Here is an 18036-nt window from a genome sequence, read left to right on the forward strand (position 1 = left end):
AATTACAGGCAGGTACACCTGGCCCTTCTCGCTTTTTCTTACTCGAAGAGTGACTTTCCAATTTCAGTGGTCATTGTGGATAAAAAATCAGCCGGGCGGTGGTGGCGCACGCCTTTAATCCCAGCACTCGGGAGGCAGAGCCAGGTGGATCTCTGTGAGTTCAAGGCCAGCCTGGGCTACCAAGTGAGTTCCAGGAAAGGCGCAAAGCTACACAGAGAAACCCTGTCTCGAAAAACCAAAAAAAAAAAAAAAAAAAAAAAAGAAATGGTTACTTTTCTTCTTTACATTCCTTTACCCTCCCCTTTTGACACCGAAATGACCACATGCGACCTTCAATCACTGACTCTGAAAGATCAAGGTCGTTTTGTTTGAGACAGAATCTTACTGTGTCACACAGGTGGTTTCTAACTCATAATCCTCCTGCCTCAGCTTCCTGAATGCTGGCATTACAGATGCTAGGTCTTGTATAATATTAGAGGGACCAGCCTTAATATTATACATCCCAGGGGCTCGGGAGAGAGAACTACTAACGGCGAGGACTATTTTCAGGAAATAGAATCTCAGCATACTGAGCTCTATAGTCCACTTGCTTTAATTCCTCTGGCATAACATCCTTTATACACAGCTTCAGTTCTGTTCTCGTGCCTAGCTCCTTTCTTGCCTGATTTCTCTCTATACTTATCTAAGTTCTATCTTAATTCTCTCATCTTAATTCTGCCTCATCTAGGTCCTTTTCAGCTTGTTCTTACCCAGTTAGTACTTCCCCATCTGGCTCTTCCTCATCTTCCATCTCATTCCTCTAGTACTCTCTTCTAGCCTTTCAATCTAGTTCTTCCCCATCTCAGTTTGTTCCTCTCAAGTTCTTACCCGTCTAATTCTTCCATTCTCTTTTCTCTTCTCCATCCTGTGCCCTGGAAGTCCCAGTATATAAAGGGAGGATCCAAGCCAAATTGTGTAAAACTATTACTTAATGTCCACCTCTCCTAGGCAGTGTCTCCTTGTGGAATTTACCTTAAGTCAGGAGACTTGCACGTGGGCTGTTATCATTGTTATCCTCAGAAGTTGGGCGACCACCTGGGCGGTGTTTCCTGTAGTCCTTGAAAGTGGCTAAGGGAGATATCTGATTCCAGAGAAAGCCTTTCCTGAGGCTGTTCTCCAAATACCTGGAATGTGTATGTCCAGAGAGTGATCAGTCCACACTATTAGCCCTTCTTAGGGAAAAGTCAATTGGGAAAACTATGAAGGCACACGTGATTTTCATAACAGAATACAGCTGATATATAACAAACCAAGTAACACCCAAAACTCCTTGGAATTTGGCTTCCTCTGGAGGAATTCCCTGATCCCTCCAGGTAGTGACTTATGACCAGCTGAGTTCTTAGGATATGTTCCTGCGGCCCGCAGCAGTTAGGCTAAGTCTTACCTTCATGTTTTTGTGCACTGCACTGACCGTTCTTTTCTGTTAGTTTTTCTTCAGATGAGTTAAGATAAAATTAATTAGGTTTATGGTTAATTATAATGGCATTTTAATCTCTACAAGGACTTGAATTTTAAGTATTTCTAAACTCTTTCTACTCCCCCAAATTAAAGGAGTTTGCAAGGAATTACAAAAAGTTGAAATTATGTAAAAGGACCACTTTCGTATTTTAGTATTTCCTACATCTACCATATGTAGACATTATAAAGCTATATAAAAGCCCTATTATATCTACCAGATTACTACTAAAATTATTTCATATGTCATAAGCATGTTTCCATGTTAATCCATATGTATATATGATTTTAAATGAATTCACGGGCTGGAGAGATGGCTCAGAGGTTAAGAGCACTGGCTGCTCTTCCAGAGGTCCTGAGTTCAATTCCCAGCAACCACATGGTGGCTCACAACCATCAGTAATGAGACCTGGTGCCCTCTTCTGACCTGCAGGCATACATGCAGGCAGAACACTGTATACATAATAAATAAATAATTCTTTTAAATGAATTCACTTATGGTTATTTCATAATTTTTAAACCAGTCTTTTACTATTGAACATTTGGGTTATTTCCAATAGTTCAATATTAAGAACAAATCTGCAACAAGCAGCCTGTGTACAATATATCATCTCTGTGTCTCCCCCTTAGGACAACAGCTCTTTATTTATTAGATACATTGATTTTATTTTATGAGTATTTTGCCTGTATGTATATGTGTACCATGTTCATCATGCCTGAAGAGGTCAAAGAAAGCATTTGACCCCTGGAAGTGGGATTAGTGATAGTTGTAAACCATCATGTGGATGATGGGAACCGAACCTGGGCCCTCTACAAGATCAGCACATGCTCTTAACTGCTGGAGCCATCTCTCCAGTCCCAGAACAATAGTTTTTCATCCTGGATGCACATTTGAATCTCCTGGAGAGCTTTTAAAAGCTCACATATAGCCTCAAATTAAATAAATCTGATAATTCTGGGGTAAGACCTAAACATCAACATTTGTTTAACCACACACACACACACACACACACACACACACACACACACATGGGGGGATGGGGGGGATGGGGGGGAGAGAGAGAGAGAGAGAGATCCTCTTCAGATGGTTCTAATATGGACCCAGTGCTTAAGGCTACTATTTTAAGGCAAAGCCTTCTAAATCCCATGCAAAGGGGCTACCAGGACCAGCAGCATAGGCAACACAGACAGCTTATTAGGAAAGGGCTTGAATGCCATCTCAGAATTTGTATTTTGTTTTTATTTAGTAGTGTGTGTGTGTGTGTGTGTGTGTGTGTGTGTGTGTGTGTGTGTGTGTGTGTGTGTGAGAGAGTGTAGCTAGAGTTTTCCTGCCTGGCCCACAGTCAGGACAAACTCTCTCATCCGCCAGTCCCACAGCAGCTCAGACCCAACCAAGTAAACACAGAGACTTATATTGCTTACAGGAAAACTCTAGCTACGAGAGAGAGAGAGAGAGAGAGAGAGAGAGAGAGAGAGAGAGAGAGAGAACTGGGAAAATGTATGGTAGAGGACAACTTTTGGGAGGTGCTCTCTCCTCTCACTGTGAGGTCATCAGGCTCGGTTGGCTTTGTATTCACTGAGCTATCTCACCACCAGCCCCATTTCCATAATTCTTAAGTCTCCTTGGTGCGGTCTTGAGCTACCTCAGGGAGGGCTACTGTGCCATCTATAAGTATTAAAAATACATTTGCTCCAGTGTGATCACGGGAGGGTCATGAAACCCCTTTTGAATAAACAGTCTTTTCTTTCCTAAGTAGGAGCAGTCACACCTAACCTTCGGTGGTTTTGTGAATATTGAAATTAATTGCTCACTTAACATGTTCGCTGAATACATAATATTGTAACAGGGCATCAGACCTTAGCATGACTGACTCCATGATGAGAGTATCCTTCAGGGTGTAAAACCTGACAGCATGCCAAAATTAAGACAAGGACCTAATCCATCAAAGCCCATAGTTCTGGGAAGTCCCTAAATGTACTAACCTTGCTTCCTGGCTTCTGTAATTCTACTGGCTAACTGTTCTTGTTAACTGAAGTATGTCAACCCAGAACACGTTTTTTGTGCTGAAAAGCTCACCCTGAGAAAGGCTCAGTGCTACACTGGGATCCTGAACAGCCTGTGTAGTCGTTGGTCAGCTAATAAGGACTTTTTATTGCATTAAACCTTTGTCTGAGCAGTCTACTCTGGTGAATACCCCACAATATAAGCCCAGGCTACCTCAGTGAACAACACAAACATGGCCTGACCTTCTTTAGCTTATAGTTTACAGGAACAGGAGTAGAATGTTTTACTGGTCTCTAAGTGTGTTGTACAGTATAAAATGAAAACAGAGACAGAGAGATGCCTTGGCAGGTAAAAGTGCTTGCTGTAAAACCTTGATGAATTGGGTTCTATCCCCTTAACCCATGGTGGAAAGAACCAACTTCTGACAGTTGTTCTCCAACCTCAACATGTATATCGTGACACAGGCATCTGCGTGCTGTAGCAATCCTCATACACTCCGTCTGTCAGTCTGTCTGCCTGCCTGCCTGCCTACCTATCTATTGAGAGGGTCTCTCTATTATACAGTCCTGGTTGTCCTAGCACTTGCTGTGAAGACCAGGCTGGCCTCGAACTCATAAGAGATTCACCTGCTTCTGCCTCCCAAGTGCTGGGATTAAAGACGCGAACCGCCACACTTGGCTAATAATTTTTTGTGTATGTGACAATATGGTCTGTACAAGGGGTAGAAGGCAGGCAGGGGTCTGACAAAGGCCCTAGTAGTTCAAGGTTCAAAATTTCCAAGAAGAGTCTCTGAGGAAATTAAATACAAGCTGAGAACCAAGTAGTATTGCTAGGTAAGAGAAGCATTCTGGGCAAGCGTAGGACATGTCACAGTGTGCCTCTAAGAGCCACGGGCAAAGATCTGAACAAGATCCCCACAGTAAAAACATCGTTGTGCGGTGGGGAGATCACTCATTAGATAAAGTGCTTATTGTGCAAACATAAGGACCTGAGTTCAGATCCCCAACACTCATAAAAAAGCAACTGTGACATGTACCTGTAACCCCTGTGCTGAAGGGACAAAGGCAGATTTCCAGAGCCCATTAGCCAGCCATTCAGCCAATCAATGAGCTCCAGGGTCAGTAAGAGCTCCTATCTCAAAAAAATCAATATGAAGAGCAAATAGAGGAAGGAAGACACACAATGTTGACCTCTGGCCTCCACACACAAACACGTACCTTAGCACACATATGAATACGGACTCTATACAAACACCAAAAAAAAAAAAAAAAAAAAAAAAAAAAAACGAATGAAAGACCATCGTGGCAGGGGATATAGCTCATTGGTACAGTACTTGTCTAACAGATTCTATCCTGAGCTAACGTAAATTGAAGTGTTGATAAAGGCCTACAATCTTAGTGCTCAGAAGGTGGAGGAAGAAAGAACAGAAGTTCCAAGGTCATCCTCAACTATATAGTAAGTTGAAGGCTAGCCTGGAATACATGAAATCCTATCCCAAAACAAAAACAACAATAACACATTGTGTTAAAAATTAGAGAAGAGGCCAGGCAGTGGTGGCACACACCTTCAATCCTAGCACTTGAGAGGCAGAGCCAGGCAGATCTCTGTGAGTTCGAGGCCAGCTTGGTCTACAGAGTGAGATCCAGGACAGGCACCAAAAGGACACAGAGAAACCCTGTCTCGAATAAAAAAAAAAAAATTAGAGAAGCTGGGCAGTGGTAGAGCACACTTTTTAATCCAGCACTGGGGAGGCAGAGGCAGGCGTATCTCTGTGAGTTCCAGGCCAGCCTGGGCTACAAAGTGAGTTCCAGGACAGCCAGAGTGACACAGAGAAACCCTGTCTGGAAAAACCAAAAATTAGGAAAGAGAACTTTCTACCAGTTCCTATGTTGTGCCATGGTCTATAATCCCCCTTGCTTCATCTTCCACCCTCACTGTACTTTTTAAAAATGATTTATTTTGATGCATGTGGGTGTTTTGCCTACATACGTGTCTGTGCACCCTGTGTGTGACTGGTGCCCATGCAGGCCAGAAGGCGGCTTTTGATCCCCTGGGACTGGAGTTACAGACGGTTGTGAACTGCCATCTGGGTGCTGGGAATCGAACCCGGGTCCTCTGGAGGAGAATCCAGTGCTCGGAAGCACTGAGCCGTCCCTCTGGTCCCTCGCTGTACTTCCTGACAGCTTCCCTCTGACCTGTTCTCCTCTATCACCCGGGCCTCTCCTCCCTCAGGTCAGTGTTTCCCAGAGCTCTGCACCTGCTGTGCTTGGTGCTGGATGCTCATCCTCCAGTCACCAGCCTGGCTCTCTCCTGTCACTCCAGCCAAAATTTAAAGGTCACATCTTCACAACAGCTTCCGCTGAATCCCTTACTTAATGTTCAGTTGCCTCTTAGCATCTAGATGCAATTAGTATCATTTGAATCTATTTACTCTCATCATAGCATTTACTATTAATGCCATTGGGTCATTTCATAGCTAGATAAACTCCAGGACAGCAGAGACTCTGCTTGGCTCACCACTGCTTGAAGGCCTAGAGCAGTAAACTGCATGTAAAAAGATTTCTAAGGCAGACATGGTGTTAAGTATCTGTAATTCCAGCACTTGGAAGGTAGATTCAGGAGGATCAGAAGTTCAAGGCCAGCCTTAAATTAGATGTAATGATATGGAAGAGCCACTTGAGAAGGTTGCTGCAACATGGACAGGGACCGTGGCAACAGAAATTCGAGAAGGAATGTGTATTTTGGAGGTTAAAGGTTTTTGTTTGTCTGGGGGAGTTCTTTACTGCTGTTTTTTGTTGTTGTTCCTTGTTTTCTCACACTAGCCCAGACTGGCCTCCAAAGTGCTAAGGTTATAATCCTGTGCCACCACAGCCAGCTTGAAGTAAGTCCTTAGTGATTGTTTTTCCCCCAAGACAGCGTTTCTCTGTGTAGCCCTGGCTGTCCTGAAACTCACTCTGTAGACCAAGATGGCTTTCAACTCATAAAAACCCATCTGCTTCTGCCTCCCAAGTGCTGGGATTAAAAGTATGTGCCACCCATATGGGACTTGATTTTTTAGATGTAATGAGTTAAGTAATGAGAGTCAAGGACGGTTTCTGGCTCTCTGGTTTGAGTGGATAACAGAACACTAACACAACTGATTGGAAAGAGAATCTAAAAGCAAATGAAGCTAAGATTGTGAGTTCAATATTGGCTGTATCTGTGAGACAGCAGAAAGAAATCCGAAGGAGACACTGAATGTATGGACAGGCACATGAGCTCAGAGAGAGGCCTAGCCCTAGACTCACAACGCAGATCTGGGATTGTTGGAACACACACACACTAACTGGACCCATGGAAGTAAACTAGGTCACTGTCTTGGTCACTGTTCTATTGCTGTGAAGAGCCATGACCAAGGCAACTCTTACAAAGGAAAGCATTCAATTGGCAGCTTGCTTACAATTTCAGAGGGTTAGTCCACAATCATCACGGCAGGAAACAGACAGGCACCACACTGAGAGCTTTATATCCTAATCCACAGGCAGGGAGGAGGTTGGGGGAGACCTGGGCCTGGCATGGGCTTTTGAAACCTCAAAGCCCACCCCCAGTGACAGACCTACTGCAATAAGCCACACCTCCCAATCCTTCCAAACAACTGAGGACGAAGCATGCAAACCTAAGAGCGTATGAGGACATTCTCATTAAAGCCACCACAGTCACCTGGGAAGACCACTCAGAGACAAGCTAGAGGTGCAGGCTGACGTGGAATAATCAGACAGAAAAACCAGGAGTATAACAACATCGATGAAACGGAGGAAATGGGTGGAGTGAGTGAGCAATTAACAATGGGGCGAAAGTGACTGTGAGTTAGAAATACAGAAGACACTGGTGCCCTGAGGAACTTCTAGAGAATGGAAGTGGGATTCAGATTGTAGTGTGCTGAGGAGAGATAGGGAGGTGAGGTACCAAAGATATCAAGTGTAGTGTTTCCAGACCTGCAATGAGAGAAGTCAGCGGCTGAAAGAGGTGGAATCCAGGACATGCTGTTTATGTAGTGCTGAGGATGGGACCCGAGGCCTCACACATGTGAGGTAAGCTCTCTGCCACTTAATTTGTCGTTAGGATTTATTTTTATTGCTTTTGTTCGTTTGTTTGTTTGTTTTGAGACAAGTTCTATTACTATATGGCTCCTAGCTGGCCTGGAACTCATTTTGTAAACTAGGTTGGTTTTGAACTCACAGATATCTGCCTGCCTCTGCCTCCCAAGTTCAGACATTAAAGGTATGCACCACCATAGCTGGCTAAGATTTATTATTATTATTTTAATTTATGTGTATGTGTGCACTGTTGGAGCCCACTAGGTTTCCTAGTGGCTGTACCCAGCAGGACTGCATAAGAGGTTGACTGGACCACGGACTTGGGTACCAGGTGTTTGTAAGGGTCTACACTTGACTGTAATTAGCAAGGGGGAGGTCTTTTGCTCCACCCCTTGGCATTGTTATAAATAGACCTTTGGAATAAAGTTCTGGGCCCGTGGGTACGGATCCAGGCCCACCCATTTCTCTCTGTTTCTCTTCCCTCTATTTCTAACTAAATCTGTTATGCCTCATTCCTCAAAAGTCCCTGGGGTAAATAAATGTGGGGGCTGGTCCCCCACAGTGCACCACATGTATCTGGGTACCTGTGAAGACCAGAAAAAGATGTCAGATCTCCTGGAGCTGGACTTATAGGCAGTTGTAAGCTCCCTGATACAGGTGCTAGGAACTGCATGCCAAACCTCTGAAAGAGCAGCAAGTTCTCTTAAATGCTGAACCATCTCTATAACCCATCTTGTTGCTTTCTGTAGTCAGGCTGGTCTGGAACTTACTCTGTAGTCCAACCTGGCCTCCAAACTGCAATCTTCTAGCCTTTGACTCTTAACTGCTGAGATTACAGGCATGCACCACACCACCAGGCCCAGCTCAGGGAATGATTTTTAAAGATAAGAAAATCTACATGTCAATGCTTATGGAAGGCAATGAATAAAGAAGAAAGTTTGGGAATGGGGAGATGGCTCAGTGATCAAAGCATTTGATGCACAATTATGGGGACTAGAGTTCAGATCCCCAAACCTACGAGATGAGAATGGCCTGTTTTAGTTAGGGTTTCTATTGCTGTGAAGAGACAACATGACCAGTGTAGGTGGAGTTCTCCTGTCCTGATTGCCTGCTAACAAATAACTGGCAGCCACTTCCCAAATAATTGACTCAGAGACTTAATATAAATGCTCTACCAATAGCTCAGGCTTGTTATTAGCTAACTCTTACACTTAAATTAACACATTTTTTATCTATGCTTTGCCAGGTGGCTTGGTACCTTTTCTCAGGGCAGAGTGCCCATCTTGTTCTCTCTGTATCTGTTGGCAGCTCTAGATTCTGCCCTTCTCCTTCCAGCACTCTCGGTTTGGCTTTCCCACCTAACCTTATTCTGTTCAGCTATTGGACACTCAGCTTGTTTATTAAACCAATCACAGCGACAAATCTTCACAGTGTACAAAAGAACACTTATAAAGGAAAACATTTAATTGTAGTGGCTCGCTCACAGCTCAGAGGTCAGTCCATTATCATCAAGGTGGAGCATATCAATTGTACAGGCAGACATGGTGCTGGAGAAGTAGCCAAGTGTCCTACATCTTGGCTTGCAGGCAACAGGAAGTGGTCTATAAGTTACATTGAGCGAAGCTTGGGCAAAAGAGACTACCCCCACAATGACACACTTCCTCCAACAAGGCCACACCTACTCCAACAAAGCCATATCTCCTAATAAAAGTTGAAGTTGTTAAAAAGAAAAACACTACGAATGAAGGAAAACTCTGAATGGACAGAGATGAAAGAGTGTCCTGGGATAGGAAGGACATTCTGTTAGGATAAGAGAAAGTGAGAAGAATAAGTACATATAGAATACACTGGTCTGTACTTTAAGAGAGACTGCATATAGCCAGGCAGTGGTGGCACACGCCTTTAATCCCAGCACTCAGGAGGCAGAGGCAGGCGGATCTCTGTGAGTTCAAGGATAGCCTGGTCTACAGAGCGAGATCCAGGACAGGCTCTAAAACTACACAGAGAAACCCTGTCTCGGGAAAAACAAAAACAAAAAACTGCATCTGTTCGTCCACAGAGATTGATGTGGTCGTGCTATGAGTTGTGATGATGGGAAGCTGAGTTAATTGTCACCTAATGGCTTGTACTTTCTTTATAAAGTCAGATGTGAGAGTAATTGATTGTCAATGGGAAATGAGGGGCTGAAGCTTGAAATGGCTGACAAGAGTGAGAGAAGCAGCGCCCTAAAGAAATGGTATGGCTCCCGTGTGCAAGAAAAGGCTTGATGGGCACAGTGTCTGGTACACAGTGGTTACTCTAGAACCCTTAAGTGCCTTCTACCAACATTATGAGTATCAGTATTGACCTGTACTTCATAGTCACAGGCCACAGAGAGGAGTCTATTCCCTAGATAGATTACAATTCTTTTTTTATTTTCTGCTTTTTGAGACAGGGTCTCTCTACAATAGCTCTGGCTGTCCTGGAACTCTGTAGACCAGGCTGGCTTAAAACTCAGAGATCTGCCTGCCTCTGCCTCCCAAGTGCTGGGATTACAGGTGTGTGCTTACCATACCCAGCCTAAATTACAATTCTTATCTGTAGGCATTAGTGTGATCTTAATGATTATGAATTGATAATGTTATAATTATATAAGCCATCCACTTCTCATGTAGTGTCTGCTATTAGTCTTCACATTCTTACATATAATTGTCTCATCAAATAGATTAAGTTTTTTGAGAGGAAAACTGTACCATAAGTCTCTATATCCTCACTGTTCCTTACATGTAGTGTTATTTGTAAACTTGGGAGTGGTTTTGTTTTGTTGCTTGCTTGCTTTTACAATTTTTATCGTATTTGTTTATTCACTGTGTGTGTGTGTGGAGAATTGAGAGCCAGCTCTCTCCATCTTCCACACAGGTCCTGGGGATCAAATCAGGCTGTCAGGCGTGATGCCCAGTGCCTTTAGCACTGAGCCATCTTGCAGGCCCCCTGTTGCTTGCTTTCTTTGGTTTCACACTGTATCCCAGACTGGCCTGAATCAAGGCAAGCCTCTGATTCAGCCTTCCAAGTGCTGGAATTGCAGGCATTCATGAGCTACCACACACCCAGGCAACTTATTTGTTTCCTCTGGTTACAACAGTAAGCAACTGTTTCTTTGTTTGAAAGTAACCAAACAAATGTGTACTTTCTATTTTATCTGTACAGGGAAAATTTTCTGTAATCTAAAATGTATGAATATGATCATCCACAATAGGAACTATCAGGTTTTCACAACAAAGACCTACTACCTACCAAGACAAAATAAAATGCCAGTACTGCACAACAGTGCAGTGCTTCTGAGAAAAGTTGCTATTCATATGTGAAAATTCTACATGGACACGAATACTTTAGATCCCAGTCTGGAAACACATCTGGATCTGGCTAATAGTCACAGAGAGGCTAAATGAGAGAAAACATTGTGATTTTAGTTTTATCACAGTTCCATTCTTCCAATACACTGATGATGTGAGGTGTATATCCAAAATATGTGGAGATGGTGTTGTTCATCTTAAAAAGTTCAAAATTAATTAGGGTTTCGTTGCTATCTCCCAGTAAGCTGGTTCTAGACAGAAGGGAAATGCAGCAATTTTCCCAATCCCCAAACTAAAGCCCAGAAATAGATCTTACACAATTGGCACCTAACTAGTATTAAAAGTAAACATTTTATTATGTAACAAAATTCGTTTCAAAAACTTACATCAATAAAATCAAAAGCCATTCTGAACACAATAAGATGTTTGCCATTATGGTCACCTTGCACTTTTCAGAAACCTGATTCAAAACAAATGATTAAGCATGCTCCACATTATGGGGCCACATTATTGTGCCCACAGTAGCAGCAGAACAAAGTGTGAGTTACAGAACTGGAATCACTGTCCTCGAGGCAACTGATGCAGACAAAAGAAGAAAGGAGGCCACAAGCCACAACACCTGAACTCAGGCTGGAACCGCCTCCGATCCAGTTCCAGTCACTCTGACAAGTCGCTCTGATCCAGCACAATTATCCTGTGTGCACAGATTTGAAAGGACAAAAAAAGAGAAGTTCTGAGTTCACACATAATTTTAAAAATTCTTGTGCAGTACTTGGGATCACATCCCAGGCCTCACACAAACCAGACAAGCATTCTGCCACTCAGCTCATATCCTAAGCCCAGTGTGTATGTCTGTACACACACACACAAACACACACACACACACACACACACACTTCCTATTCAGCTGAAGTCACAGAAAAGGAATTTTGTCTGTATAATCAAGGCAGATAATGATCAACAACATGTCATGAAATGCAAGATGACCACAGAGCAGGCGACAGCAGCATCTTTCATATTCCCTGTGTATGAAAACCTGTCTTGAGCAGACGTCACTTAGTTGAGCAAAGCTGGGATTATTTTACCTTATATTTATCAATTTTAGATATAAAACTACAAATTTAGTGGCTTGGTGTGAATTTAATCTGTTAATAATATTTATTTAGAAACTGGTAAATATTTTAAGTCTGCTCATGCAATCTAAAAAGAACAAACTCTGACCTATAAACATGCTATCTCATTACCTGGAAGGTTCAGACCAACCCAGTCGCTTCCAAAAACAGGGCTTTAGTTCATCTTGATGAAACACAAGAGGAAGAAAAAAAAAAAAAAGCCTGGTTACTTTCTAGGTCAAGAGCTGTCAGAATTCAGTATTCACATTAGAATGCTCTTTAGTTTACTGTGCTGTTTACTGATTTGTTCTACTTATAAAGATACAGCTTTCCTGAAAACACAGCTAATGGTTCCTTCTCCTAATATCCTATAGCTAGCTCCCTGTGATAGCAATGGGTACCAGTGACACTAATTCAAAGTCCCTGCATTACCTTTCCAAATTCCCTGAGTTATCTTCTCAGTGAATTCAATCTTGGCTAAATAAATGTCCGTCTACTCTGGGCCCTATGCCAATCAGAGTTCTAGAGGAAATAAAATGTGTACAGAGCTGGTACAGATAAAGATTTCTTAACAAAGTGGCTATACACAAAGGTATAATTAGAGTTAAGGGAACAAAGAAGGGTTGCCAAGGCATCTATTGGCTAGTAGCTGTGGGAAGCCTCAGTGGAAAGGAGCTGAGCAGTGTGGATGGGACGGCAGGACAGTCACTGGAAACTGGGGGGAACTGGGGTTAGGAAATAGCATACTTTGGAGGGACACCATGGTGACCAGAGGCAAGGTGCTCATGTAGGTAGGAAAGGGAAGTGACTGACAATTTTCTTGCCCTCTGATCTCTAGCTAGGGCCCCCGTTGGATAACAGAAAGCCAAGGAGATACAGTCCACAGGGCAGAGAAGGAGAATGAAAAGGGACTAGGGAAGGGATGCAAGGAAGACTAGATGACCTGAAAAGGTGACCATCTAACCCCTGAGTAAAACAGACATAGAAGGAGATCATTTGTAAAGGTAATTAGAAGCCTGACACTCTATTAGAATCACTTTGAAATAAAGGTTAATTTATAACTTTTACATGACTTAAATTCTGTAATATATGATTTCTTCAGTACCCACGTGAGCTAAATTTAAAACTCTTAAAATTTTATCTTACATTTGTGTGTGTGTGTGTGTGTGTGTGCGCGCGCGCGCACATGCATATGGGGGTTAGAGGACAACTTTACTGCAACTGGATCTCTTGTTTCCTTATGTAGGTTCTGGGGATCAAACTTTAGGTCCCTCAGGCTTGGCGGCAAGATCCACTGAGCATTCTCAAAGCCCTTGGTTTTTGTTTTGTTTTTAGACAAGGTATCCCTGGCTGGCCTTGAGATCCGTGGGTGATCTTCCTGCTTCTACCCCTAGTGCTGAGGCATGCATCACACCATACTGAGCTTAAATTTAAAACACTTTTGAATATATTTAAATGCAAACCAGCTCTACAGACAATGTACAAATTGAGGCTCGACCATGGCTTGTTTTAGAAACAGAACTAAAAAGTCAGGAGTGTCAGCTTGTGCCTACAATCCCAGCACCTGGTAGGTAAGAGGACTGTCTGAATTTGAGATGCTGAGTGAGGCTGGAGTGAGATGCTGTCTCACAAAACTAAAGAACAGCCAGGAGGTTGTGGAGCACACCTTTAACCCCAGCACTCGGAAGGCAGAGGCAGGTGGATCAAGGCCAGCCTACTCTACAGTGTAAGTTCCAGTACAGCCAAGGCTACACAGAGAAAGCCTGTCTTGGAGAAAAGGGAAAAAAAACCAAAAACTACCAGGCAGTGGTAGCACACACCTTTAATCCCAGCACTTGGGAGGCAGAGGCAGAACTGTGAGTTCGAGGCCAGCCTGGTCTATAGAGTGAGTTCTAGGACAGGCTCCAAAGCTACACAGAGAAACCCTGTCTTAAAAAAAACCAACCCCTCCCCGCCCCCAAGAAAACAACTAAAGAAGAAAAAAACCTAAATTTTGTTGTTACTGTTTTGTGATGAAGTTATGGTGGCAATTCTCAGAAATGCTGAGCTGAACTGCAAGGAAAAGGACATTACCACAGATTGGAAGATTGCGTATACAGCATCTGGGAAATACTCCTTAAAGGCTTTGATGGGCCAGGTGGTGGTGGTGCACACCTTTAGTCCCAGAACTAGGAGGCAGAGGCAAGTGGATCTCTATGAGTTCGAGCCTGGTCTACAGAGTGAGTTCTAGGACAGCCAGGGCTACACAGAGAAACCCTGTCTCGAAAAACCAAAACAAGAAAATAAGCCTTCCCTGGTCACCCAAGCCCAGGAAAGGAACGCAGACTACATAACCATCACTCACCCACACCTTCTCCCAGCACCCCTGAGGAGCTGTCTGAGTTCCTTCTCTCCAGCTTGTTGCTTTCTTCCCTTTTGTCCTTCTGCTCAACAATGTCTTGATCTTCGGTTTTTTTCTCCCTTTAATGACAATGATTTGGTGAATTAAACACATACATAATAGTCAGGGGAACAAGACTATGCTCCAAAATAAACATAGAGTACTTAGTACTGGTGGGGTGTTCCTATAGGGTCAAGTGCCAGTATATTTATTTATGTATTTCTGATTTTTATTTATCTTTAATTTTTATTTCATTTTTATTATTTATTTATCTATCTAGCTATTTATTTATTTATTTACTTTTTATAAACAGGATTTCCTAGACAGCCCTAACTGGCCTGGAACTCATTAAGTAAACCAGGCTGGCCTTGAACTTGGAGCAATCTGCATGCCTGTCTCCAGAGTGCTGGGATTAAAGGCATGTGTCACCATGCTGACAAGGCTAGTTTAAATATATGTTAACTCGCTTCATTTTCAGAACTCTCTGAAGTAGTTCCTGCTACCTGTCAACATTGTGTGATGTGAAAACTAAGGCACAGGAAATGACATACTAAGAAGTTTGAGAACTAGGATCTAACCCAGAAAGCCTGTGTAATCAGTCTGTCTTCAACCATTAGACCTGCATAGCTAGCCTCCAAGGGAAAAAACAAGTATTTTCCTTATATTATGATCAGCATTCTCTTTGAAATAACTACCCCCTTGTCCTCACCTCCCTCAAGCTCCCTGTGATGTGGGAAGTCTAAATAAGCATCTCACAGTTGAAGCCACATTCTCCTTAAGAGCAGAAACAGCTACCCCTCTAGGGTGGGGGAGAAGATAAAGTAACCTAGAGTAAAAGGGGCTTTTTCTCTGTTAACCTTCACAAACATAATCAGAGGCAAAGGCCTGTAAGTTGATCTTCTACTTCTGTCCAAACACTCAGGACCACAGAGTCATCCAGTCCACTTGGGCAGCTGCAGCTACTGTTGAAATGGAAAGGCTGTTTCCTCTCTGTAATGGCTGTGGTCACTAGAAAGTTTGTGCTTCACTAGTAAAAATCGGTTACTTTTCAACATCTAGTCACCAGCTCCATCCTTTGGGGCAGAAGACAGTAAGTAGACTCTCTTCACTTTACAGTATTTCAGGCATCTGAGGGAAGCTATCAAATTCTCCACTCCTCTGCTCTTTTCAGGCCAAGTCTCCCTGGCTCCTCAGATGTTCTCATATGACCTGGTTTCCAGACGTGACTACTCTGTGTCCCCTCTGTGGATTGCTAACATCCACTAGAAATGCATCGTAGGAGTCCTCCAACAGTGCATTCGTTCCCTGTGGTGCACTTACTCATTTCTGTGTACCCTGCATTAATGCTATATGGACCTTTTTAGAAACTAAGTGCTGACCATATGGACTAAGACTTCCTGCCCTCAACATAATTACAGTGAACAGAATTTCCAATAAAAAAAATTATCCAGTTAGGCTTTCTTTCTCACACTGTATGTTTTTGAATCTAAAACTTGCCAATTTCTTAACCCTACCATTTTTGTTGTTATACTTTGGTTTGTTTGAGACATTGTAGAATGTTCCTAGGCTGACCTTGAACTTCTGGGCTCAAACAATCATCCCCCTTAAGGTTTTTTAATAGCTAAAACTACAAGTTCATGCAACAGCTATGCCTGGCTTTGTCTTTATCTTTTAGAGTAACTAACATTTCCACTTGTCAAGATAATTTTGAATTTTAAGTCTATTCATCACATTAGCATTCACTTTTAGATTTGTGTTCTCTGAAAACTGGATATCTATGCCTTTCTGATTTAACTCAAATGACTGATGAAATGTTGAAGGTGGGGGGGGACTAAATCCAATCTTAGAGCTCTAACTGCTGTCAGTCTCCTAATTGGTGTCTTGGGGAGTAGGAGATTGGAGGCAGAGGCAGGTGTAAGAGTGAAGACACATGGGAGTCAGGGCTGGCTGATCTACAGCCCTGCAATGCCATCACCAGATATTCATTCTCCAACAAGCTAAAAGCCTATTACTTCCTAGGGAAAAAAAAGACAGAAACTGGGAGCCTAGGATTCTATCCCCTAGGCACATATCACCTTGTATGTTCTCCTCTGTGAAACATAAGAAATGATTCCCTAACGGGAAAAGACAACCTTGTAGAGCCCTTGGAGGGGTCCAGCAGTGCCACGTTCTCCTCAGGTGACTGCAGCAGTCTTTCCAGGTCCTCATCAAGAGAAGAATGAGCTCTGTCCAGGGCAAGTAAAGATAATGGTGACAAGAGTCATTTTCTCTCATGTCGCTGTGCAGTGAAAAGGTTCTTAAAACCAGTGCTTTCACAAGAACTGAATGAACATAAGGTGTGAGACTGTGTCTAGACTCCAGAGGTCACTTGTCTCTAACTTATATGTACACTAAAATAGTCCTTTAGCTCCTTGACAAAACCCTGGAACCCATGAGCTCACTCCCTCCAATGCCAACTGTCTCAATTATAGGTTATTAAACTCAGTTTCTATACGAGGTTATAATTGTACATGCTTTCTATGTGTTTTTCTGAACTACTTCTGAGGCTAGAAGATAAAAGGTATTTTTAGAAGGTCTAAAATGCATTTTCCAACTGAGAAAAAGATCTCCCACTCTATAGTAGTGCCTAGGACCAACCAATCACATAGCACTGAGACACCTGAGCATTATGGGAGACTGCTTGTGGGCAATACTTCCAGCCTTTTGAAAAATTAAGATAAAGGAAGGGGCTGGGGAGAGGGTTCAGTGAAAAAGTACTTCTCAAATAAGCAGGAAGATCAGAGTTTGAACCCCTAGAACCTACATAAAAGCCAGACCACCTGTAATCCCAGAATTTAGAGGGCAGAGATGGGGATCCCCAGGTCAGGCTGGCTAGCCAGACTAGCCACATTGTAAGCTCCAGGTATGATAGGTCAGTGGATAAAAGTACTTGCCTGCTGACCTGAGTTAGATCCCTAGGATTCACATGGCAGAAGGAGAGCACCAACTCTTGCAAGTTGTCCTCTGATATATCCACGTGTGCTGTGGCCATGCCACCTCCCTCCACAAATAAATTTCAAAAAGGGAAGAAATAACAGTAACTTTTTTGAGATAGGGTCTCATGTAGCCCAGGCGGGCTTTGAACTCGCTATGCATCCAAAGCTGGTCTTGAATTTCTGGTCCTCCCACTTCTTCTGTCTGAGTGCTAGCATTACAGGTATGTATGTGTCCCTAGGTGGAGTTGATGCCTCAGCTGGGCGTGGTGACGCACGCAGAGGCAGGTGGATCTCTGAGTTCGAGGCCAGACTGGTCTACAGAGTGAGTTCCAGGACAGCCAAAGATACACAGAGAAAGCCTGCCTTGAAAACCAAACAAAAGACCCAACAGAAACCACACATTCCAGGCAAGCACTCCACGAAGTGAGCCGCACCCCAGTCCCAGCATCTAGTCTGGTGACAAGGTACCAAGGACTTCACACTTGTAGTCAAATGTAACCTGCTTTTTTTTGTTGTTGTTCTGAAGACAGAGTCTCTATGAAGCCCAGGCTGGCTTTCAACTTTGGTCTTCCTGCTGGAAATACAAAACACGTGCCACCATGCCCAGCACTAACTTGATCTAGGGCACTCATCTTTTCCCCTAAATAGTCCACATAGCTTTT

At 43.1% G+C, this 18036-nt stretch overlaps 1 protein-coding gene across 1 annotated transcript in view; it reads right to left on the reverse strand.

The window, feature by feature from the left end:
• Positions 1 to 11250: 11250 nt before the first annotated feature.
• Positions 11251 to 18036, reverse strand: part of Tex14 (testis expressed 14, intercellular bridge forming factor) — a 111325-nt gene continuing 104539 nt past the window's right edge. Inside the window, exons 27-30 of the mRNA XM_052758470.1 lie at positions 16532 to 16624; positions 14364 to 14479; positions 12152 to 12203; positions 11251 to 11601 (exon numbers count right to left, since the gene is read on the reverse strand). Of these exons, the coding sequence (XP_052614430.1) occupies positions 11565 to 11601; positions 12152 to 12203; positions 14364 to 14479; positions 16532 to 16624 (298 nt within the window). The 3' untranslated portion in view covers positions 11251 to 11564. The remainder of the gene's footprint in view (positions 11602 to 12151; positions 12204 to 14363; positions 14480 to 16531; positions 16625 to 18036) is intronic.

The sequence above is a fragment of the Peromyscus californicus genome, unplaced genomic scaffold, assembly GCF_007827085.1.
Source record: "Peromyscus californicus insignis strain IS unplaced genomic scaffold, ASM782708v3 Scaffold_3__1_contigs__length_106647218, whole genome shotgun sequence".
NCBI lineage: Eukaryota > Metazoa > Chordata > Mammalia > Rodentia > Cricetidae > Peromyscus > Peromyscus californicus.